The 21,815-nt window shown below is 35.9% G+C and overlaps 1 protein-coding gene and 1 long non-coding RNA gene across 12 annotated transcripts in view; one reads left to right on the top strand and one right to left on the bottom strand.

Moving 5' to 3' along the window:
- The window catches only part of LOC141561601 (uncharacterized), a 55,266-nt gene extending 43,674 nt beyond the window's left edge, over positions 1 to 11,592 (top strand). The window contains exon 3 of the long non-coding RNA XR_012488092.1: positions 11,506 to 11,592. This is a non-coding gene — a long non-coding RNA (uncharacterized LOC141561601). The remainder of the gene's footprint in view (positions 1 to 11,505) is intronic.
- KALRN (kalirin RhoGEF kinase) overlaps positions 1 to 21,815 on the bottom strand; it is a 934,437-nt gene that overhangs the window by 469,733 nt on the left and 442,889 nt on the right. For all 11 annotated transcript variants that reach the window (XM_074301431.1, XM_074301444.1, XM_074301430.1 and 8 more), the window contains exon 10: positions 11,467 to 11,589. In XM_074301431.1, coding sequence (XP_074157532.1) covers positions 11,467 to 11,589 — 123 coding nt within the window. The remainder of the gene's footprint in view (positions 1 to 11,466; positions 11,590 to 21,815) is intronic.

Raw genomic sequence — 21,815 nt, 5'->3', positions numbered from 1 at the left:
TGCTCAAAGCCTCTCCTTGGTCTTGCTGTTTTCAGTACCTTCTCTCTCTGGTCCATCCTGTGCATTTTAGACAAGGTTATGGTCCTTAGGCAAAGGACTTTTGACTCTGTTGAAAAACCTTCTGCAATACTCTCTCATCTCTTAAATAAAAGACAAGTTCTTTAGCCTTGCATTTTAGGTCCTGCACTCAACCAATCAAAAAGCGGTTTTTAAGCCTTACTATGTACCAAGCGCTGAGTTAGGTGTGGGGGGATGCAAAGGCAGAAGAAAATAGTCCCTACCCCAAGGAAATTACATTTTATTAAAGGAGAGAGTCTGCATATTGAACATATATTCTTTTACAGAAACATATAACATATATATGTGTGTGTGTGTATATGTATCTGTATTTACATGCAGTTAAGTGGCACAGTTGGTAGAGTAATGGACTTGGAACCCAAGACTCATCTTTCTGAGTTAAAAATCTGACCTCAGACACTTATTAGCTTATGTCATTTAAACCTGTGTCCCTTAATTCCCTCATCTGTAAAATAAGCTAGAGAAGGAAATGGCCAAGTACTCCAGCATCTTTGCCTAGAAAACCCCAAAATATAGTCATCAAAAGTCAGATACTACTAAACTCAACAAGAAAACACACACACACACACACACATATATATATATGCACATAATACATATGTATTACAAAATGCATATCATACATATTTTGATATATATGTATATAATTTCAAAATAAATACACAAACAAGGTAATGTTGTGGAGTGGGTCATGACTAGTATACAAATACAGAAAATATATAAAAATAAAGATAAAGAGGGACAGCTAAGTGGCACAGTAGATAGAGCACTAAATCTGAAGTCAGGAGGACTGGAGTTCAAATCTGATCTCAGACACTTAACACTTCCTGGCTGTGTGACCTGGGAAAGTCACTTCACTTCAATTGCCTCAGCAAAAAAAAAAAAAAAAAAGACAATGTTGCAGAAATCATGAGTAGTATACACAAACACAGAAAAAAAATAAAGATAAAAATAAGGGAATGTTGGAGGGCGGGTCATGAGAAGATAGGGAGATCAGAAAAGGCTTCATGTAAAATGGTATTTACACACATATATTGTATCTAGGTTTTATTGTAACACATGTAAAATGTATGGGATTGCCTGTCATTGGGGGGAGGGAATGGAGGGGGGGGGATAATTTGGAAAAATGAATACAAGGGATAATATTATAAAAAAAATTACTCATGCATATATACTGTGAAAAAAAATCTAAATAAATAAAAAAAATTAAAAAAAAAAGAAAAGGCTTCATGTAGAAAGTGGTTCTTGAGCTCTGTTTTGAAGGAAAATAGGGATTCTGAGAGGTAGGGGAGAGAGGGAAGTATATTCTAAGCATAAACATCCGGCAGTGCAATGACAGATAGGGAAGAAATGAAATGTCATTTATAAGGAACAGTAAGATGGTGAGTTTGTGTAGATTGAAGAGTTCATAAAAGAGAGTTATATGTAATACAGTTAGAAAAGTTATATGGGGTCAGATTGTAAAGGGCTTTAAATGTCAAACAGAAGACTATATATTTGATCCTAAAAGTAGTAGGGAGACCCTGAAGTACATTAAGTTAGTGGATAGCATGCTTACTCGAATTTAGGAAAATCATTTTAGCAGTTCTGTGTTGGATGGATTAGAGTATGGAAGATAGTTGAGACAAAAAACTAACTAGGATACCAATGGAATGGTCCAGGTGAGAAGCAATAGAAGGCCTGAATTAGAGTGGGATATATATGAGTGCAGAGAAGGAGGCAGATGTGAGACATGTTGTAGAAACAGAGCTGACAAGGATTTTGCAATTGATAGAATATTTGGGATGAAGATGAGGAAAAATAGTGGAAGATGGCATCAGGACTAAGAACCTGAGGGACTGGAAGGAGAATTGCCCTCAATAGAAATAGATTTTGGAAGAAGGATTCATTTTGGGTGGGATGGGAATAGGGAAGAAGATAATGTGTTTTGTTTTGGATCAACTGATTTTGAGATGTCATGAAGAAAGTAAGTGCAAAATATCCAATAGGACTGCAATCTTAAAGAGAAACTGAGACTAGGATGTGCTATCATATCATATATAGTGGCCTCCTGTGATCATCTCTTCTTACTTCCACTTCACTTAATCACCTTCCTTCAAGGTACAGATCAAGCACCATCTTCTATATGAAAGTTTTCCTAATACCCCTAATTGCTGGTGTCCTCCTCTCCCTAACTAACTATGGTTTAAGTCTTTTGTATTTATTCTCTTCATATTTACTGAGTATATTTTGAGATGTGCCCTATTAGGTTGTAAACTCCTTGCATACAGAGACTATTTCATTTATAGTATTTATACTTCTGGGCCAGTGAAGTGGCAAGGTAGATAGAGACTGAGCCTGGAGTCAGGAAGATCTGAGTTCAAATACTTATTGTTTGAACCCTAGACAAGTTATTTAAGCCATTCTGATTCAGTTGCTCATCAATAAAATGAGCCGGAGAAGGAAATGGCAAACCACTCCAGTATTTTTGCCAGGAAAATCCCCAACAGGGTTATGAAGAGTCAGGAACAACTGAAACAACTGAACAACAATAATAAATTTTTATTTCCAGTGCTTTGAATACCATCTGGCACACAGTAGGACTTAACAAGTGCTCACTGACTGAAACAATATGGCACATGACATAGCCTAATATAATATAACTCTACACACTTAATATTCCTGCCTTTTACTGATTCTGTCTTTTAGCCCATATTGTCTATTAGCTCTTCTCTGAATTCGACATGCCATGTACTTTGGGCAAGGCTGTCCCTGTTATCTGGAATGCACTCCCTCCTCACTTGGTTCCCTGTAAGGTTTGGCTCTGGTGCCTTCTTCAATTGGAAAGCCTTCCAGTTGATCTCCCTCTTGAAATTATCTCACATTTAATTCCTTGCACAGAGGTTGTATCTATCCAGCAAAATGTAAGTTTTCTAAGGAACCACAATGCATCTCCCCACTGTATTTCTACTGGTTATTTCCCTACTTAGAATGCATTCTTCTGGGACATTCTTCTGGCAGTTATCCACTGAGGCAGTAGATAGAGCATTAGCCCTGATGCTTCAAACAGGCTTCTGCCAGTTGAATGGTCAGCCACCTGTGTTGTCAGATTATCATCTTTTGGGATGCACTGACAAAGATAGTTTTCCAGCCTTCCTTTTTGTACAATCATAGTTCCTTTCTGGAGGTATACAGGATGTTCAGGGAGGATTAGAACCTGTGATGGGAAGGCTTGCTAAGCTTTGTTCAGTGTTCAGTGGGGAGATGCACTGTGGTTCCAAGACACTGACTTGAAAACCTGTATAACATTTCCTATTTCCGGACTTTCTGATGCCGTGGTTCACTATAAAAAGTATCCTTCAATAAACCACAGTAGGATACAAAAGCTTTGACATTGGGTTGTTCTTTTTATAATGTGTCTTAGTGTAATTTAGCTACCAACAATCTTCTCTTTCTCTCTCCCTGCTCCCCCAACTCATACATCATTCATTTAGAAGAGAATTTGATGCTAAATTGTAGGGAAATATGGACAGGAGACGATGCACATGAGAAAACACTTATCTACTCTTCTTCTCTCCCATACAGCTAGAAACATGAACTGTTCTAATCATGAAGTGATGAAAACATATAGTAAGAACAACTGAGACCTTTTGAAGTAAAAATTAGCTTCAGTAAGAGCTTCCTGGTGTGCTTACAACTCAAAAAGTCACTTATGATTCTATCCTTTAGACAAAGTCTTTACAACCCAAAATTTTACATGAGAAATCCCCCAGGGATTGTAGTGATTCTACTGATTCTAATGGAAGAATTTTTCTCTGACCACTTTGTAGACAAAAATTGAATGAGGAAACCAAGATTTCAAAATACCCTTCCAGGGTCCAGAGAACATGTATGTCCTACTGCCATGTGTACTATGTTTACCCAAGAGTAATATGCAAATGGGTCTCTGAGTAAAAAGCTCATAAGAACATTCCATATAGAGAAGACTGATCAGAGATGACAAACGGCAATCTTTTCATCCCAGTGCTGAGTGTCCCACCCAAGAATTTGTCAATCTCTCCAGGCACGGTGGAGCACACTTGTTTCTGGAGGGTGAGGTTGGTGGAGCATTTGAGTTGGGAGCTGGAACTGCAGCACAATTAAAGCCAGTCTGATGTTTAAAGTAAGTTTGACACTAATCTGTCAAGCCGCTGGAAATGTGCCTACTGAGGAACAAAGTGGCCAAAATGGAAAAATGGAGCTGGTCAAAACTTCTTTGCTACTCAATTTTGGGATTGAGCCCATGAGTGTCACTACACTTTTAATCTAGCCAAATCTAGGGATGGGATTTAAAGAATAGCTGAAAAAGTATATGAATGTGAAGGAATACTATTATGTTGTAAGAAATGAGGAAGAGGATGATTTCTGAAAATCTTTGGAAGATTATATGAACTAATAAAAAGTAAAGTGAGCAAAACCAGAGCAATCTATACAACAACTATAATATAAGAAAAAACAACTGTGAAAGACTTAGTAACTCCGATTAATACAATAATGCACCTCAACTCCAAAGGACTCCTGATATAAAATTATATTCAGCTACAAATACAGAACTGATGGACTCAGAATATGGACTAAAACATAGTTTTCCCCTTTTTTCTTTCTTGCCTCTCTCCCCTGGAATCAGTTAATGCAGAAATATGTTTTGCAAGGCTGTATATGTATAACGTGTATTGTATTTCTTGCTTTCTCAATAGCTGGGGAGGGAGAAAGAGAATGTAGAACTGCAAATAAAATTGAAATGAAAAATAAAGAAAAATTGTAAATCTCTGTGTCTCCCTAATCCCTTCCATCTGCCTTAAAAGGAAACAGTCAAGAAAAAAGCATGGAAAAAAACACTGAACTTGAAATCCAAAGACTTGAGACCAAGTCTTGGCTTTGCCACATAATAGCATATGACACTTAGAAAGTAATTTCTTCTCTATAGATCTCAGTTTCTTCATTCATAAAATGAGAGAACAGATTCTTTCCATATGTAGATAATATGCTCTGAGGCATTGTGATACTTTTCCTCTGGAAGTGTGTGACAATGGGCAAGTCACTTCATCTCCCTATGCCTCAGTTCCCTCACTTGCAAAATAAGGGAGTTGAAACAAATAATCTCCTAGATCATTTCCAGCTCTAACAAACATTCTGGTTATTCTGCAAACAAACAAAAACCCTCATTCTACATCTGGATGGCTCCCATCTGTCTCTGTCTAGGGATGATGATTGTGTTAAACACACCAAAGAATGCCCAAGACAGATTGATATTCCCAGCCTGTCTCCCTTTTACTCGACTCAAGGACAGTCCCTTGATACCACCTAAGAAATCCATTTAGCTGAACCACCCTGCTATACATTCACTAACTGCCTTCAGAGTTCCCCAAAGTGAAGGGAGACAACAGAAAGCAATTTTCTACAATGAGGTAAAGATGGAGGATTTATTTCCAGGCTACAAGATCTATCTACTCAGGAGGCATATTTATAAGAAGGCCTTGAGGGGTGATGTATTTCTGATCTTTCACTTACTCCATTTTCTGCTGCCCACATCTGCCATTCTCCTTTCCAGAAGAGAAATTTCTGCTCAGACTACTGACCTCAGAGGAAGTCCCAGAGAGCCCTCAATCCTTCAAAAAGATGTATTTTACCTCTGAGCCAAACCAGGCAGCACTAGTAGTAGGAGTCATGCTTCCATCAGTACTAGTCATGGTCTTATTTGTAGGTAGGTTTAATGCTGGGCAAAATGGTAAAGAAAAGGATACCTCTTCTTTCTTTCCCTTTCTTTTTTTTTTTTTTTTTATTTTTTTTTATTTTTTTTTACCCCCCCTCCCTCTATTCCCTCCTCCTGACGACAGGCAATACCATACATTTTACATGTGTTACAATATAGTCTAGGTACAATACATGTGTGCGAATATCACTTTCTTGTTGCACAATAAACATTAGAATCCGAAGGTACATGCAACCTGGGCAGACAGATATTAGTGCTAACAATTTTCATTCCCCTCCCAGTGTTTCTTCTCTGGGTGCAGCTACCTCTGTCCATCATTGATCAACTGGAAGTGAGTTGGATCTTCTTTATGTTGAAGATTTCCACTTCCATCAGAATACATCCTCATACAGCATTGTTGTTGAAGTGTACAGTGATCTTCTGGTTCTGCTCATTTCACTCAGCATCAGTTGATTTAAGTCTCTCCAGGCCTCTCTATATTCCTCCTGCTGGTCATTTCTTACCGAGCAATAATATTCCATAACCTTCATATACCACAATTTACCCAACCATTCTCCAACTGATGGACATCCATTCATCCTCCAGTTTCTAGCTACAACAAAAAGAGCTGCCACAAACATTTTGGCACATATATGTCTCTTTCCGCTCTTTAGTATTTCTTTGGGATATAATCCCAGTAGTAGCGCTGCTGGGTCAAAGGGTATGCACAGTTTGATAACTTTTTGGGCATAATTCCAGATTGCTCTCCAGAATGGCTGGATTCTTTCACAACTCCACCAGCAATGTATTAGTGTCCCAGTTTTCCCACATCCCCTCCAACATTTGTCATTATTTGTTCCTGTCATCTTAGCCAATCTGACAGGTGTGTAGTGGTATCTCAGAGTGGTCTTAATTTGCATTTCTCTAATCAGTAGTGATTTGGAACACTCTTTCATGTGAGTGGATATAGTTTCAATTTCTTCCTCTGAGAATTGTCTGTTCATATCCTTTGACCATTTATCAATTGGAGAATGGTTCTGTTTCTTATAAATTTGGGTCAGTTCTCTATATATTTTGGAAATGAGACCTTTGTCAGAACCTTTGTTTTTAAAAATATTTTCCCAATTTGTTACTTCCCTTCTAATCTTGTTTGCATTAGTATTATTTGTACAGAAACTTTTTAGTTTGATGTAATCAAAATCTTCTATTTTGTGATCAATAATGATCTCTAGTTCTCCTCTGGTCATAAATTCCTTCCTCCTCCACAAGTCTGAGAGGTAGATTATCCTCTGTTCCTCTAATCTATTTATTATCTCCCTCTTTATGCCTAAATCATGGACCCATTTTGATCTTATCTTGGTATATGGTGTTAAGTGTGGATCCATATCTAATTTCTGCCATACTAATTTCCAGTTTTCCCAACAGTTTTTTCCGAATAATGAATTTTTATCCCTAATGTTGGAATCTTTGGGTTTGTCAAAGATTAGATTGCTATAGATGTATCCTTTTTTGTCCTTTGTATCTAATCTGTTCCACTGATCTACCGGTCTATTTCGTAGCCAATACCAAATGGTTTTGGTGACTGCTGCTATATAATATAGCTTTAGATCAGGTACACTTAGACCACCTTCCTCTGAGTTTTTTTTCATTAGTTCCCTTGCAATTCTTGACCTTTTATTCTTCCATATGAATTTTGTTGTTATTTTTTCTAGGTCATTAAAATAGTTTCTTGGGAGTCTGATTGGTATAGCACTAAATAAATAGATTAGTTTGGGGAGTATAGTCATCTTTATTATATTCGCTCGGCCTATCCAAGAGCACTGAATGTCTTTCCAATTATTTAAATCTGACTTTATTTTTGTGGCAAGTGTTTTGTAATTTTTCTCATATAATTCCTGACTTTTCTTTGGTAGATGGATTCCCAAATATTTTATACTCTCAACATTTGTTTGGAATGGAATTTCTCTTTGTATCTCTTGCTGTTGCATTTTGTTAGTGATATATAAAAATGCCGAGGATTTATGTGGATTTATTTTGTATCCTGCCACTTTGCTGAAATTTTGAATTATTTCTAGTAGCTTTTTAGCAGAGTCTTTGTTTCCCTTTCTTTTGATAATTCTTTCCTCCCAGATTCAAAGACCTTTTCTACTCCCTTTAGTCTGCCCTCTCTTTATCAAAGTCTGGTTGCAGAGAAGGATCTGAGATCAGCACTGCTGCTTTTGTCAGAGGATATTTTAATATATTTAGCCTTTTATCTCTAATTTAATCTCTAATGAGAAGCTTTGCCAATTTAAGGAATTATAGTCCCAGGGAGCAAGTGGGAAAAGAATTATCAGCATTATTAATAATCGTCATCATCACAACAATAATGATAAGTATCTCATTAAGAATTTATCATTGGATAGAAATTTCAAATACTTATTCAAATGGATCAATTCTCTCATTGATTTGAAACTTATCTCCAACTATGCATATCATGAATCATCAATGCCCATCCATCTTGAGTATGTCTTGTTCATGCCCTCCTATAAATGTATTCATCTAAGGTGCTGGGGGCTTTACTTCCTTTTCCTTGACATTGCAATGATACCTTGTCCTTAACATTGCAATGAGAATTATTGGAAGATTTGGGCTGTCATCTGTTACCCCTTACTCTTGTCCCATGACCAGAACATTTTCTGTTTTGGCTCATGAATTTTAACAATGGCATATTTTATTATAGCTCTTCAAAGTTCCTTATAGGTTGTCTGTTACAGCTTACACACACTATGTGCCTTTCCATTAACCCCTGGTACAATACTAATTTTTAATTCCTCAGAAGCCACAATATTCTAACAGTCATAGCCACATAACATCATTGGTTGGATGTTCACTGAACATCAATACAATTAACTAATGTTTTCATTGTTGTTGTTTAGTTGTGTCCAATTCTTTGTGACCACATTTTGAAGTTTTCTTGGTAGAGATACTAGAATGATTTGTCATTTCCTTCTCCAGCTCATTTTACAGAAGAGAAAACTGAGGCAAACAGGATTAAGTGACTTGACCAGGGTTTGCATAAGCACTAAGTAATTTACTGAATACTTATTTATAGTTTAATTAATCTCAATTCATAAATAATTGAAAACCAATATGGAACAGTGAGCCAGTTCAAAGCCAGGAAGATGTAGGTTGAGTGTCCTACCTCTAGCACACATTGTCTGTGTGATCCTAGGTAAGTGACCAAACTTCTCAGTTCTTCATGATACTAAGATTGTAAGCTGCAGAAAATGTGCTAAGCTGTACTAGTAGAGGGAGTTTCATCCCATTTCATTTTCAAAGAAATTGTCAACCCTTGCTTCTATTCTAGGCCCCTCCACTTGCCTTAAAAATAAATAATTGGTTAATTCAGTTCCAATTAATGAATGATGGACAGAATCAACTACACCCAGAGAAGGAACACTGGAAAATGATTTTTGTTTTTCTTTCCAAGTTATTTTTACCTTCTGAATCCAATTGTTCCTGTGCAACAAGAGAACTGTTCAGTTCTGTACACATATATTGTATTTAGGATATACTATAACATATTCAACATGTATAAGACTGTCTGCCATGTAGGGGAGGGGGTGGAGGGAGGAAAGGGAAAAATGGGAACAGAAGTGAGTGCAAGGGACAATGATGTAAAAAATTACCCAGGTATATGTTCTGTCAATAAAAAGTTATAATTTTAAAAAGAAAGAAAGAAAAAAGAAATAGTTGGGAAAAAAGCATGGAAGAAACTAGACTTGGGATCTTGGATTCCAGTCTTGGTTCTAGCAATACTAGTCCTATGACCCCAGGAAAATCGATTATTTTCTATGAGTTTCAGTTTCATAGTCCATAAAACAGGTCCTTTCTAGATGTAGATCATATGCTCTGAAGCTCTGTGGTACTCTACCTTTGAAAGTATGTGACAATGAGCAAGTCATTCCATCTCCCTGAGTCTTTGCAGGTAGCCCTAGTTGGAGTTGTCTATAATAATAAAATTGTAAATCTAAATCTTTTCTTTCTCATCTCTACACAAAATATAACATGTTTTGATCTGTCTCAGTCTTGGAGCCCTTTATCCAGGCCAGCTGAGTAGAACCTATGAGCCATACAATGCCCAAGTTAGCCCTAAATATGGAGACTGAACCTTAGCTAAAACTGTGATGTAAATAAAGCTTGTCTTTCCTTACTTTAGCAAAAATGAAAAGACCACTTGATTGGAATCTGAGTTCAAATAGCAACTCTGTTAATTACTATTTATATGAGCTTGAGTAATTGGACAATTGATCTTTCTGGAATTCAGTTTCAACAGTAAAATTAAAGGGACAATGTTTAATGATGAGTTGGATAATATGATTCATGTTAATCTTCCAATTGTAACAGGAAAATGAAACCAAGGGCTCATAGTATAGCACAAACTCAATTAATATTTCCACTGTGAAGGGTAGCTAATCAGCTAAAAACTTTTATACCAGTTGGAAAGGCAATGATGATTGTAGTAGATGTGAAGTAAGCTCAAGTGTCCAGTTCTAGCTCTATGAACCAATGATCTTATGATTCCAAAATAAGATCAATATCTACCATGACTTTCCCCTCCATATGGATTAGACTAGGTTTTGCTTTTGTTCCCCCTTAAAGGCAACGAAGTTTGGACTTGATTAGCGCAGTAATGGAGCAAGGTACAAACCACCTCCCTGGATAAAACTTCCTAGTCACTCAAGAGCATAAAAAGACATGAAGTCAGGGCCCTTCAGACTTAGTAATGACTTGAGATCACTTAAGTTACCCTATTCTTCTCCAGTGACCAAATGCACTTGTATAAAGAGACAAAGGAGGCTTATTAGTCCAAATGCTATATCATCCTTGTGGAATATACTTCTTTTATTAGGACTAAGTGAACCTCCATTTGCTAACTACTCAATGTACTTCAAGTACCTCATTTAATCCGAATATTAAATTTAAACAGGATGGTGGTATTAGATATATCCCTAACAGAGTCCCTTTTCAGGTACTTAAATGTTGCTATTAAGTTTAAGGTATTAGTTGATAATGAATGAATGTGTGATCTTTTTCAAAAGTATTTCATAGGATAGATGAAGAGTTTTTGAGGTGCCAGGATTAATTTCCAGTGGCAGGTAGTGCTGGCTCTTTGGGGACTTTTCTGGAGTCCAAGCCCTATCCGGATAATGAAATGATGTTCATAATGATAGTGATGATGATCATGATGGTGATCTGGTGATCAGACTGGTAAGGAAAAGGAGAAATAAAGAGAAGCAGGAGGAACAGGAAGAAGAAGAGGAGAAGAAGGAGAGGAGAAGGAAGAGGAAATGAAGTTTGAGTCCAAGTCAATCACACAATCAAACACTTAGGTTTTCATAACCAGACATCAATATCCCTTAGGACAGGGTCACTGTAGTTTTCAATCCATCTGGCCAGCCTCCCCTTTAAAGATAATTTTCTAGTGGCCTAAGAATAGGAGGGAGAGAAGAAGGTAGAGAGTCCAAGGTACCAAGATTCTTTAAGAGATTCTGGGTTATCCACCAAAGGAAATCCCACCATTCCTCAAAGTCAAAGGCTTACAGTGGGAAAGACTGGAAGAGAAAGAAAAGAGGAGAGGGATGTGAAAGTCCAAATGTTAGCCATGTTTTTTCTTACTCCACATCACTCCTCACCTGAGCTACTTCTTCAAAGTCATCATGTCTCTTCTGCAGGGCCCGGGCTCGATGCAGGGATTTTCCAACACCCGTGTGTTTGCTGAGAAAGGCCTCACCATGGTTTTCAATCCAGTCCAATACCTGATGAAGAAAGAAGACCATCAACAGTTATTTCTCATCATGAAATGACTAATGGAAGTGAAAGAGCATCAATCCCCATCCAAGTGGTTTCATCTTCTCTTTAAGTCAATTCAAGTCCAACAAATAATAATTAAGTGTCTAATATATTTAAGGCAAGGACTTTAATTTGAGGTCTGTAGACCACTTCAACTACAGATTTTATTAAATTCATGAACTTAAATGAGGAAAAAGTTATACCTTTATTTTATATAATTGTAATTCCTTTTGATCCCATGCATTTTATTTTATGCAGTTGAAAATATTATCTAAGTAGGGGTCCATAAGTTTCATCAGACTGTCATGACAAACAAAAAAACTAAGAATCCCTGATGTAAGACCCTGCCAGGCCTTGGGGATCCAATGAAAAAATCCTACCCTCGAGGAGCTTATATTCTTCTAAGGGTAATACAGAAGCCCAAACAAAGAATTTCTTTGAGGAGGAGGAAGAAAGAACTGGGAAAGAAGCTTAGTATCCTAAGAAACAGACATAATGAGTGCATGCATTCCAGATAGGATTATTAATCTTTTTCTACTTAGTGACTCTGGGCAAATTATATATCCTTCTGAACCTATTTCCTCATTTGTAAAATGAAGGTCCCTTCCAAATTCTAATCTATGGTCTCATGAAATGCTATACTAAATAAAGAAAAAGTACCATATTATATGAAACAAAAGATGGAAAAGTAAATGAAGATTAGATTATAGAGCATCTTAAGTGGCAGAATGAGGAGTTTAGAGCATCTTAAGTGGCAGAATGAGGAGTTTACATTTTATCTAAATAGGGAATAAAGAGCCAACTGAAAAAAAGTTTTTAATAGGAGAGTGACAAGGTAAAACCTATGATTTAGTAAGTTAATTTAGTTGTTTGTGTTAAGGTCTATTTTAGCTCCCCCACAATTACCTATGGACCTAGCTTACAGATATGAGACATTCCATTATATGGAGTTGTTCAGTCATTTCAGTTGTGTCCAACTTTTCATGACCTCATTTGGGATTTTCTTGGCAAAGATATTGGAGTGATTTTCCATTCTCTTCTCCAAGCTATATGAAATACTGAACAACAAAAACAACAACAAAACCCTGAGTAAAAATAAGTATTTTAGTAAATGTAAAGTCTAGCACAGAATAATTGAATTTTTAAAAATTCAGATCATGAATAAATTTTGGCACCTCTGTTCTTTCTATGCACTCATGACTAATTTTTACTTTAAAAAAAATCTAGAGATTAGACTTCCTCTTTTAATCCCTCCCTTTCTTACTGCAATAGTAAATGAGTTAAATCTTAACTTTTCAGGGCTGGAAAACTTTAAGGACAGCTTTTTACTACCATGCATATCTTTTGTCACTTGTTTTGCATATCTTTTATCACTTGGATATTTGCATAAATTTAAATAAATTTTTAAAAAGATTCAATATTTTTCTAAAGTTCCTTGAAGCAAAATTCCAGCAAATCTGGAAAAGGAGCTCTTTTCTTGATTTGTGCAATTTATTTTCATCCATTTTAAGGGATTTTTATATTCAAGAATGCTAAGTAAGTTTGAACAGCTTCTTTCTGAAGTTACTATAAAACTTTTGTTTGTCATTATGTTCTGAAAAACATAAAAAGGTACATTTGGGCTATAGTTGTGAGGGAGGGAGGTGATAATAGTTGAAAACAAGAGGACTTTACTCTTTATCCCTATTAAATATTCTTGAAAACAAGATAATTATAGCCTAAGAGACAGTAGTTAAGTGGACTTCCATAAAACTTGGTGAACAATCAGACCACAACCATTATTAATATGTCAGAAGTCACCAAAATGAGAAAAATTTGCTAATATGATGAATGTTGATCAGGATCCAACAAAATCTTAATGCTAGAAAAGGGCACTGAATTTAAGAGGTAGAAGGGACACATGTAAGGTTTTACACATATTTTTTAAAAATCAAATTATGTTCAGGGTTGAGGAGAAATGGCTGCATTTTTTTCATGTGGCTAAAGATCTGGAGGTTTTAGTAGTCTATAAGTTTAAAGAGACAATAGTGTGATAAAGCAGCCAAAAATCAAAAAGAGCAATAACAACTCTCCCCACACACACATATACACACACTCTAAGAAGTTCTTTTTTTTTTTAAATTAAACTTTTTTTCACTTAAAAATATTTTTTTTCTTGCTGCAAACTCTTCTATCCTTAAGGAAGGAAAATACTTGTAACAAGTATGCATAAACAGAAAAAAAGAAATTCTGATATTATTATTGTTCACTTGTGTCTGACTTTTCATGACCCTGGCAAAGTAGTTGGCCATTTCCTTCTGCAGCTCATTTTACAGAGGAGGAAACTGAGGCAAACAGGGTTAAGTAACCAACACAGGGACACAGTTGAGAAGTGTCTGAGGCCAGATTTGAATTCAGGAAGATGTATCTTCTAGATTCTAAGCCTAGTACCCTATCCACTATACCACCTAGCTACCCCAAATCTTCACATTAGCTATGTCCAAAAAATAGCATCTCTCTTTCCAGAGAGAAGTGGATGATCCAGAACTCTGGTTTTTTTTTTTTTAAATTGTTCGTGTTTTTAATAGTGTTATTACTATTGTATTAATTGTTCTCTGGTTCTGCTCATTTTTCTCTGCACCAATTCATGTAAGTCTTCCCAGATTGTCTGAAATCATCTTCATTTCACATCACAATACAACTCCATAACATTCATATCCCATAATTTGTTCAGCTATTCCTTAATTGATTTCTAGTTCTTTGATGCCACAAAAAAGAGTTGCTACACATATTTCCGTACATATGGGTCCTTTTCCTCTTTCTCTGATCTCTCTTGGGGTAAAATTCTAGTAATAGTGATGAGGTCCTGAATAACTAGTAGAGTTGACAGAGAAGGAATGAAACATTGATGGAATTGTTGCCTGAGGCAAGCAGGAAGGGCACTGATGAGGATCAGTTTAACTTTATGGCCCCATCTTCCTTCATCCAGCCAAGAAATCTAAGTTATGTCAAACCTGTGAGGTTAAATTTCCCCTATAAATCTGTCCAGGGCTCACACCATCTTTGCTGATTCCTCTTGGGTTATAGCCCACTAGAGTACTCAGCCTTGTGATGTCTTTCCCTTCACTTCTCCCTCATGCCTTATGGCATCTTTCTTCTTCTTATAGCTAACTTTTTTAATTATCCTAATTCTTTTAGGATGCTGCAAGCTAAGGGCATACTTCAACCTTATGGGCTATTCCCTTTCTCCTGGCTAATTGTGAGTTCCACTAGGGAACTTATTTTTTTCATCACGAATTATTAAAACCCTTTCCTTGCTAATTCTATGCTCTCTCAACTCTATTCTATATTTACTATTCCTGGCACCTATTGTATCTTTTCATTTTGTCTGTAACTTTTTCTCTGAAATAAACCTACTTTTTGCCAAAGAGAACTGCCAATGTGAATTTTTCACATGATTGAACTCCAACATTTGGTGTCTAGAACAATTTCAACATTTGGTGCCCTCCTAAATCACATCATTTAGTACCTAAATCACATCAATAGTATCACTGGATAACAAATTCTTGGTATATACTGATAGAGGAATAGTGTCAAGAATGAGGAAGTGATGGTCATGCTATTTTCTTCTCTTGGTCAGTTCACAGCTACTAAATTTATGATCTTATGACCCTATTATTTTCAGTGTTTTATGTATCATTTTCAGAAGGAAATTGACAAGTGGAAACATTTCCAAACAAAAATACCCAGAAAGGTGAAGGGAATAAAGTCAAATTGCTTTCTATTATTTCTATCTCCATTTTGGTCTCTTTTTATCTCTTATTCTTTCACTAATCTTTAACTTTCTTCTTTCCTTCTGCCTTTAATCTTGTCCTTGAGAGAGGATAATCTAGGATTAAAACTATTTGGGATATATATGTATATATATATGCATATATATATATACACACACATATATATATATGTATACACACATATATGTATATAGACATATAGGTGTATATTTTATATGTCCATATAAAGTATATGTATTTTATATATATATATATATATACATACAAAATATGTGTATTTCATACATATATATTTATATGGACATAAATATATATTTGTATTTATTGAATAGGTTTTAATCTTCATAGGAGCATATATTTAGAGCTAGAAGGGAGCTTAAAATCCAGTCCCCTCATTTTTCAGACAACAAAATTATGATCCAGAGATGTTAACAGATTTATCCAAAGTCATACCCATAAATCTGGGCAGAGTTAGGATTTGAATCCAGGTCTTCTGACTCTAAATTTACATATGAGTTGGAGGTAATGACTTTCATCTTACTCTTTAAACATATATCAGATCAAAGTTCTTTTTATTTAATGAGGTCTTAAATTGGTTTCATCTATGGACCAATTGCCTCTCTACCTAAAAAAAAAATATTTTTCATCATAGAAGGATTGACTTCTTTAATATTATGTCAGCTTCTTCAATGACCCATTCTAGTGTTGTTTTCTTTATTGTTTCTTACATAGTGTTCAGAAAGTGAGAGAACTTTGCAGATGGAGGCAATATATATGACCTCTAAAATTTAGTGACTAATAGACAGAGGGAAGAAGTCCCTTCATGCTTTCACTTGTGAAAGAAAGGAAGACAGTCTCTAACCCAAAAGGACAAGACAGTGAAGGGGATGAGAGACTAATGATAAAAAAAGTTGGGAATATTCCTTTCTCTGTAGGTCTTTAAGAAAAGACCTTCCAATTGTTTTCCCTCTACCCCAGAACTTTCTCAAGTAGATGTGGAATTGGAAAAGTTTAGAGGCAGAGGCTAGAATACAATGAATTCTGACAATTCATTACTAACTTTCCTATTTTTCAGGGAAATAGAGAGAGGAAGGCTCAAGAAAGCTGAAACCATAGATCCAACTATGAAGCATACATACACACAAACAAGATCACCAGCCTTCTTGAAAGAAATATTCAAATCAACCAAAATATTCATAGCAGTGCTTTTTTGTGGTAGCAAGGAACTAGAAGCAGAGTGAATGTCCATTGACTAGGAAATAATGAAAATAATAATTGCCCTAAGAGAAATTATGCTTATGAATAATCCAGAGAAGCATGGGAAGATTTATAAGAACTAATGTAGACAATATACACAATGACAACAATGAAAATGGTAGATGAAAAGACTAAATGATGTGTAATTATATTGATCAAGCTTGTCTCTGAAGAAGAGTTGAGAAAACATACTCTTCTCCTCAGATATAGGGGATTTTGGGTGTGGATTGTCAAAAGCTGACCTGCTTTACCCTCCCACCTTTTTCTTTTCATTATTTATTACAAAGAATAGGTAAGAGAGTGGGCAAAGGTATTAAAGAAGATATATAAACAAAACATATCCAAAAAAGTAAATGGACAATAAGGTCAATTAAACTTCATGACTTTTTGTCGTTGTTGAAACAATTGGAGTTAAGTAACTTGCCTATGATTACACAGCTAATAAGTTTTTAAGTGTCTGAGGCTGAATTTGAAATTCAGAGCCTGTGCTCTATCCATAGTGCATTATCTAGCTGCCTCATCTCTCTCTGTCTCTCTGTCTCTCTCTGTGTCTCTCTCTCTCTCTCTCTCTCTCTCTCTCTCTCTCTCTCTCTGTCTCTCTCTCTCTGTCTCTCTGTGTCTCTGTCTCTCTCTCTCTCTGTGTCTCTCTCTCTGTCTGTCTCTCTCTGTCTCTCTGTCTCTCTCTCTCTCTCTGTCTCTCTGTCTCTCTCTCTGTCTCTCTCTCTCTCTCTCTGTCTTTCTGTCTCTCTCTGTCTCTCTCTGTCTCTCTCTGTCTCTCTCTGTCTCTCTCTCTCTCTCTCTCTCTCTCTCTCTCTCTCTCTCTCTCTCTGTCTCTCTCTCTGTCTCTCTCTCTCTCTCTGACTTGTCTAGGTTTTTATTGTTTCCCTCCAATAAGATATAAGCTTTTTGAGGATAAAGAATATTTTGTTTTAATATTTTTATCCCCAACTTTTAACACAATGCTCGGCACAATGTTAGAAAGAACTTAATGTCAGTCCTATAACAGCTTCTTTCCACAAAATATGGGCACTCACAACCATGTACTTGATTTGGAGGCCTAATAATCATTAGCCATAATTCCCTAATTACCCCCATCTCCTCCCATCTAATTGTCTGGAATCCAACAAGGGTATAATCAAAAAGGAATTATTTTCAGACAAGAATTCAGGCCCTTTAGTTTTCTGAGGAAAAGCAAACACAAATTTATTTTATGAGACTTAATAAGAGTCTTTGAATAAAGGCACTAGATTAATGGGACAAGATCAGTTGGAGCTTATGCTTCCAAATTTTTTGGTTCTTTTAAATAACAAAGAATCTTAAAAACTTGAAGGAAACCTCAAAGTAGCATTTTCTATTCCTAAGTCTATAGCATTTCTTTTTAGCCACTGAACAGAACCTTTTATTAACAAAAATTCTTATTTATTATCATCTATAAACTTTAGTTGCCTCATCCTCTCCCTTAGTTTTGCTCTGGTTGTCCCATCTCCCTGGCTTTCATTGCCCACCTCCTGAGCTCCCTATTGCTACAAAGCTGAAGATACAAAGGACAGCACTTACATGATGACAAACTTAAATATTTATCAGGATACAATATGGTTTGGGTTAAGGTTAGGGTTAGAAATGAAACAAATTTAAGATTAAGTTGGAAGCACATTTAGGGTTAGGATTAGAGTGTGTGTTTAGAGTTGGGGCTCAATCATCTGTAGGAGATTCCAATGAAGGAATCCTTTCTATCACATTACTGACATTAGTGATCTGTTTTTGGCTTCAGTACTTCCAGTAATTGCACTTCCAGGTTATATTGAGAAGCAATGATTAAACTTACAGCTTATATTGTAGAACCAGGAAGGTCTGGGTTCATGTGGGAGATATATTGATGGTGTGACCCTAAACAACCTAACTCCAAGGTCATTCTCTTAGTGCTCTAGAAATCAAAATTGTAAATTGTAGTGAGAATGGTGACCTGAACTAATAGAGTTTCTTCATTAATAAGTTTCTTAACTCGTCCAAATTTTAGATTATTGGATCAGGAGATTGCTATAAGCATGACATACTGGTAAACAGGTCTAGTATCTATCTCTACACTGAGCTAAAATCTTTGCCCAACAAGTACTTTCTATTTCCCAACTCTCGTTCTTTCCTCTTAGGCTGCCCAGCATGAGTCTAATTCTTTTTTCTTCAAAAATTAGAAGTCAATTAATACTCTCTCTTCTCTTTTATTCTTTTCACTATTCCATCACTGTTTGAAGATACAATATAATTTCTAGCCCTTTTATCAATGCTGGTAGCCTTCCTCAGGATTCAATCTATAGTAGTTCATCAATATCCCAATAAGTATTATCTGATTCGTTCAGAGTACTTCGAAAGGTAGCATGACCTAGAAGAAAGAGGGTTGGTAACAAGAGACTTGGGTTGGAATACTCCCTTAGACATTGCCTCAGTTAGCCATGTTCCAGTCTCTCAGAACCTTAGTATCCTTTTCTAAAAAGTGAAGCTAACAAATAGTCTTTGCATTATATATTTCAGAGGAAAAGAGATTATGAGAGAGCCATCAGATTGGTAGGAGGAGAATCAAGCCAGAGGAGTGATACAAAATTCCATAGAGGAAAGAGTATTCAGGAGGAGAGGCTGGCCAATGGTACCAAATATTGCAGAAGGATGATGACTGAGAAAACACAGTCAGATTGGGGGTCATTGGGAGAAGAGAGCTTTGCCATATAAATGTAACATTACTATTATTACAGTAGAATTACTCTCCTTTCTGTGAGATATTTATGACAGCAATTCAGTCCAAATACTATAGTATCTTTTTTTTTTTTTTTTGCTACTATAACAAAATACTTGTTTATATAATAGATCAACCAAAATCCCTAGATATTTTTCAGGAACAGCATCTCAGAAAGATAGCTCTATTCGGCATTTGTTCCACTGATTTTTTAAACCTAATGCAAGACTTTACATTTCTAGATTCATCAGATTTTATCTTCCTTGTTTCAGCCTGCTGACACACTTTGAATCTTAGTTCTTTCATCTTTTGTATTAATTACTCTTCCCAACTTTGAACTATCTACAAGTTTATAACTATGCCTTTTGTGCCTTTACAAGGCCCTGATAAAATTGTTGAACAGGACTGAGCCAAGGGCTATGTCTTTTGGAACTCCAAGATAAGCCTTCTTTTAAAGTAACACTAATAATCTCTTTATATTTGTTTTTTAAATCACCTGGGAGTTCAACTACCAGTAAAATAATCTAGCCCACATTTCCCCATCAACCTTCAATGTTTTGATGCTTGATAAAATCAAGATAAACTATGTCTAATAGCATCCTCCTGATCTGCCAGTCTATTTTGAGGAAAAAATAATTGTGAGGTTCACTTATCCTGGCAAAATCACTGGAAAATCAGCAATTTGTGAAAAGGTTTGTTTTGAAGACTCCTGTCTAAGACAGTGCAGGGTGAGTTCCTGTCTTTAGGAGCAAGATAGAAGATAATTGTGAACCTGATGATTAGTCATCTTTCAGAAGCTATACAGAATAGGAGCTATCTCAGAAGAAGGAAGTCAGATCAGTGTTCAAATGCTGAATTAAGTTTCAAAAGGGAAATGAAGAATTTCATGGAGCCTGGACTAGAAAGCTGACACTGATCCTTAATAGAATTCTAATTGGAGAACAATGAAAACTCCCTCCAACAGTTCAGATTTCATCATATCTATGATTTAGTTGATAAGTTCTAAGAAATTTTCTAAAACTGACTGAATTAAATGACTTGATGGGGCCAGAGCTAATAACTGTCAGATGAAATCTGAACCCAAGTCTTCCTGCTACCAAAATAAGATTGAATTGATTTTTAAAGTGTAGATTAGAAAGTATTTTGGAAAAGAACATGTAATCATTAAGAACCAATATAGATTCACTATAAATATGTGAAACTATATATAAATATAAATATGTCACTATAAATCACTATAAATATGTGAAACGTTTTCTGGGTTGGTGATTTCACATTTGATTTCGATGATCTTAACCACTTTAAAATGATAAAACTAACTTTATAAGATTATAAGTCTTTCTATGTAGATTCCTAAGGTTGCCTATATCAACTCAACATTTTAAAAGCAAAATAAAGTTTTCTAACATAGAACATACAGCGAACTCCTCACCAATGGATTTCTTCAAACAGAGGCTAAATTATCAGAAATATTGTAGAAGGCATTCCTATTTGAGTATAGATTAGACTGAATTAACTCTGCTGTACTTTTCAACTTTGAGATCCCACCATTCTAGGAAAGAATCCTCCAATCTTCTTCTGCCACCAGTATGTTATAGTATCTGCTTTGAAGGTCTAGCAAGGAGAAACAATGGCTCTATAAGAGAAAGCTTAAGCAAAGCAAATCCATATTAAATATATAATATATAACTTTGGCTCTTCATTGTGGTGTCTTGGAATTGGCATATTTTCTAAATTGATTTGCTTTCATATCATCCCTAGACACAACTGTAGCACTTTAGTTCTTTTACATGGGCCTACAGGATCTCAAAGAAGGAAATTCTCCATAAACTTTCTCAATGGCAGATGATCACTTAGCTTGCCAGTGGCTACTCTCCCTGTACGTATCCCACAAAACTCACCCTCTGAAAGGAGGGCAATTCATGCTCCCTCTATTCCCTTATCCAAGAAGTGCCAAATTTTAGCTTTCTAGGTGTATGAAGTAAGTGACAAAAATACTCAGCATCTCTTTTATTTCCTCAAGTTTATATATCTGAAAATATTTATTAAAGACCCCTATTCCTTCTTTATACCAGGAAATATTACAATTATTTGGATATATCAGGTATTTTTGCTATTGTTCAGTCATTTTCCAGTCATGTTCTATATTTTATGACTCCATTTGGGGTTTTCTTGTCAGAGATACTGGAGTGGTTTGCCATTTCTCTCTTTAGCTCATTTTACAGATGAGGAACCTGAGGCAAATAGGGTAAAGCAATTTGCCCAAGTCACACAGATGGTGTTTGAGGCCAGATTTGAACCCAGAAAGATGAGTCTTCCTGACCCCAAGCCTAGTGTTCCATTCACTGAGCTACTTAGCTGCTCATTAGAGAAATTCCTAAAAAGATAATATCTAAATTATAGTTTAGAGGCACTAGAGTATAGTACAAAGATGCTG

Source organism: Sminthopsis crassicaudata, chromosome 3 (assembly GCF_048593235.1).
Source record: "Sminthopsis crassicaudata isolate SCR6 chromosome 3, ASM4859323v1, whole genome shotgun sequence".
Taxonomy (NCBI): domain Eukaryota; kingdom Metazoa; phylum Chordata; class Mammalia; order Dasyuromorphia; family Dasyuridae; genus Sminthopsis; species Sminthopsis crassicaudata.
This window is presented reverse-complemented; position numbering and strand designations above follow the sequence as displayed.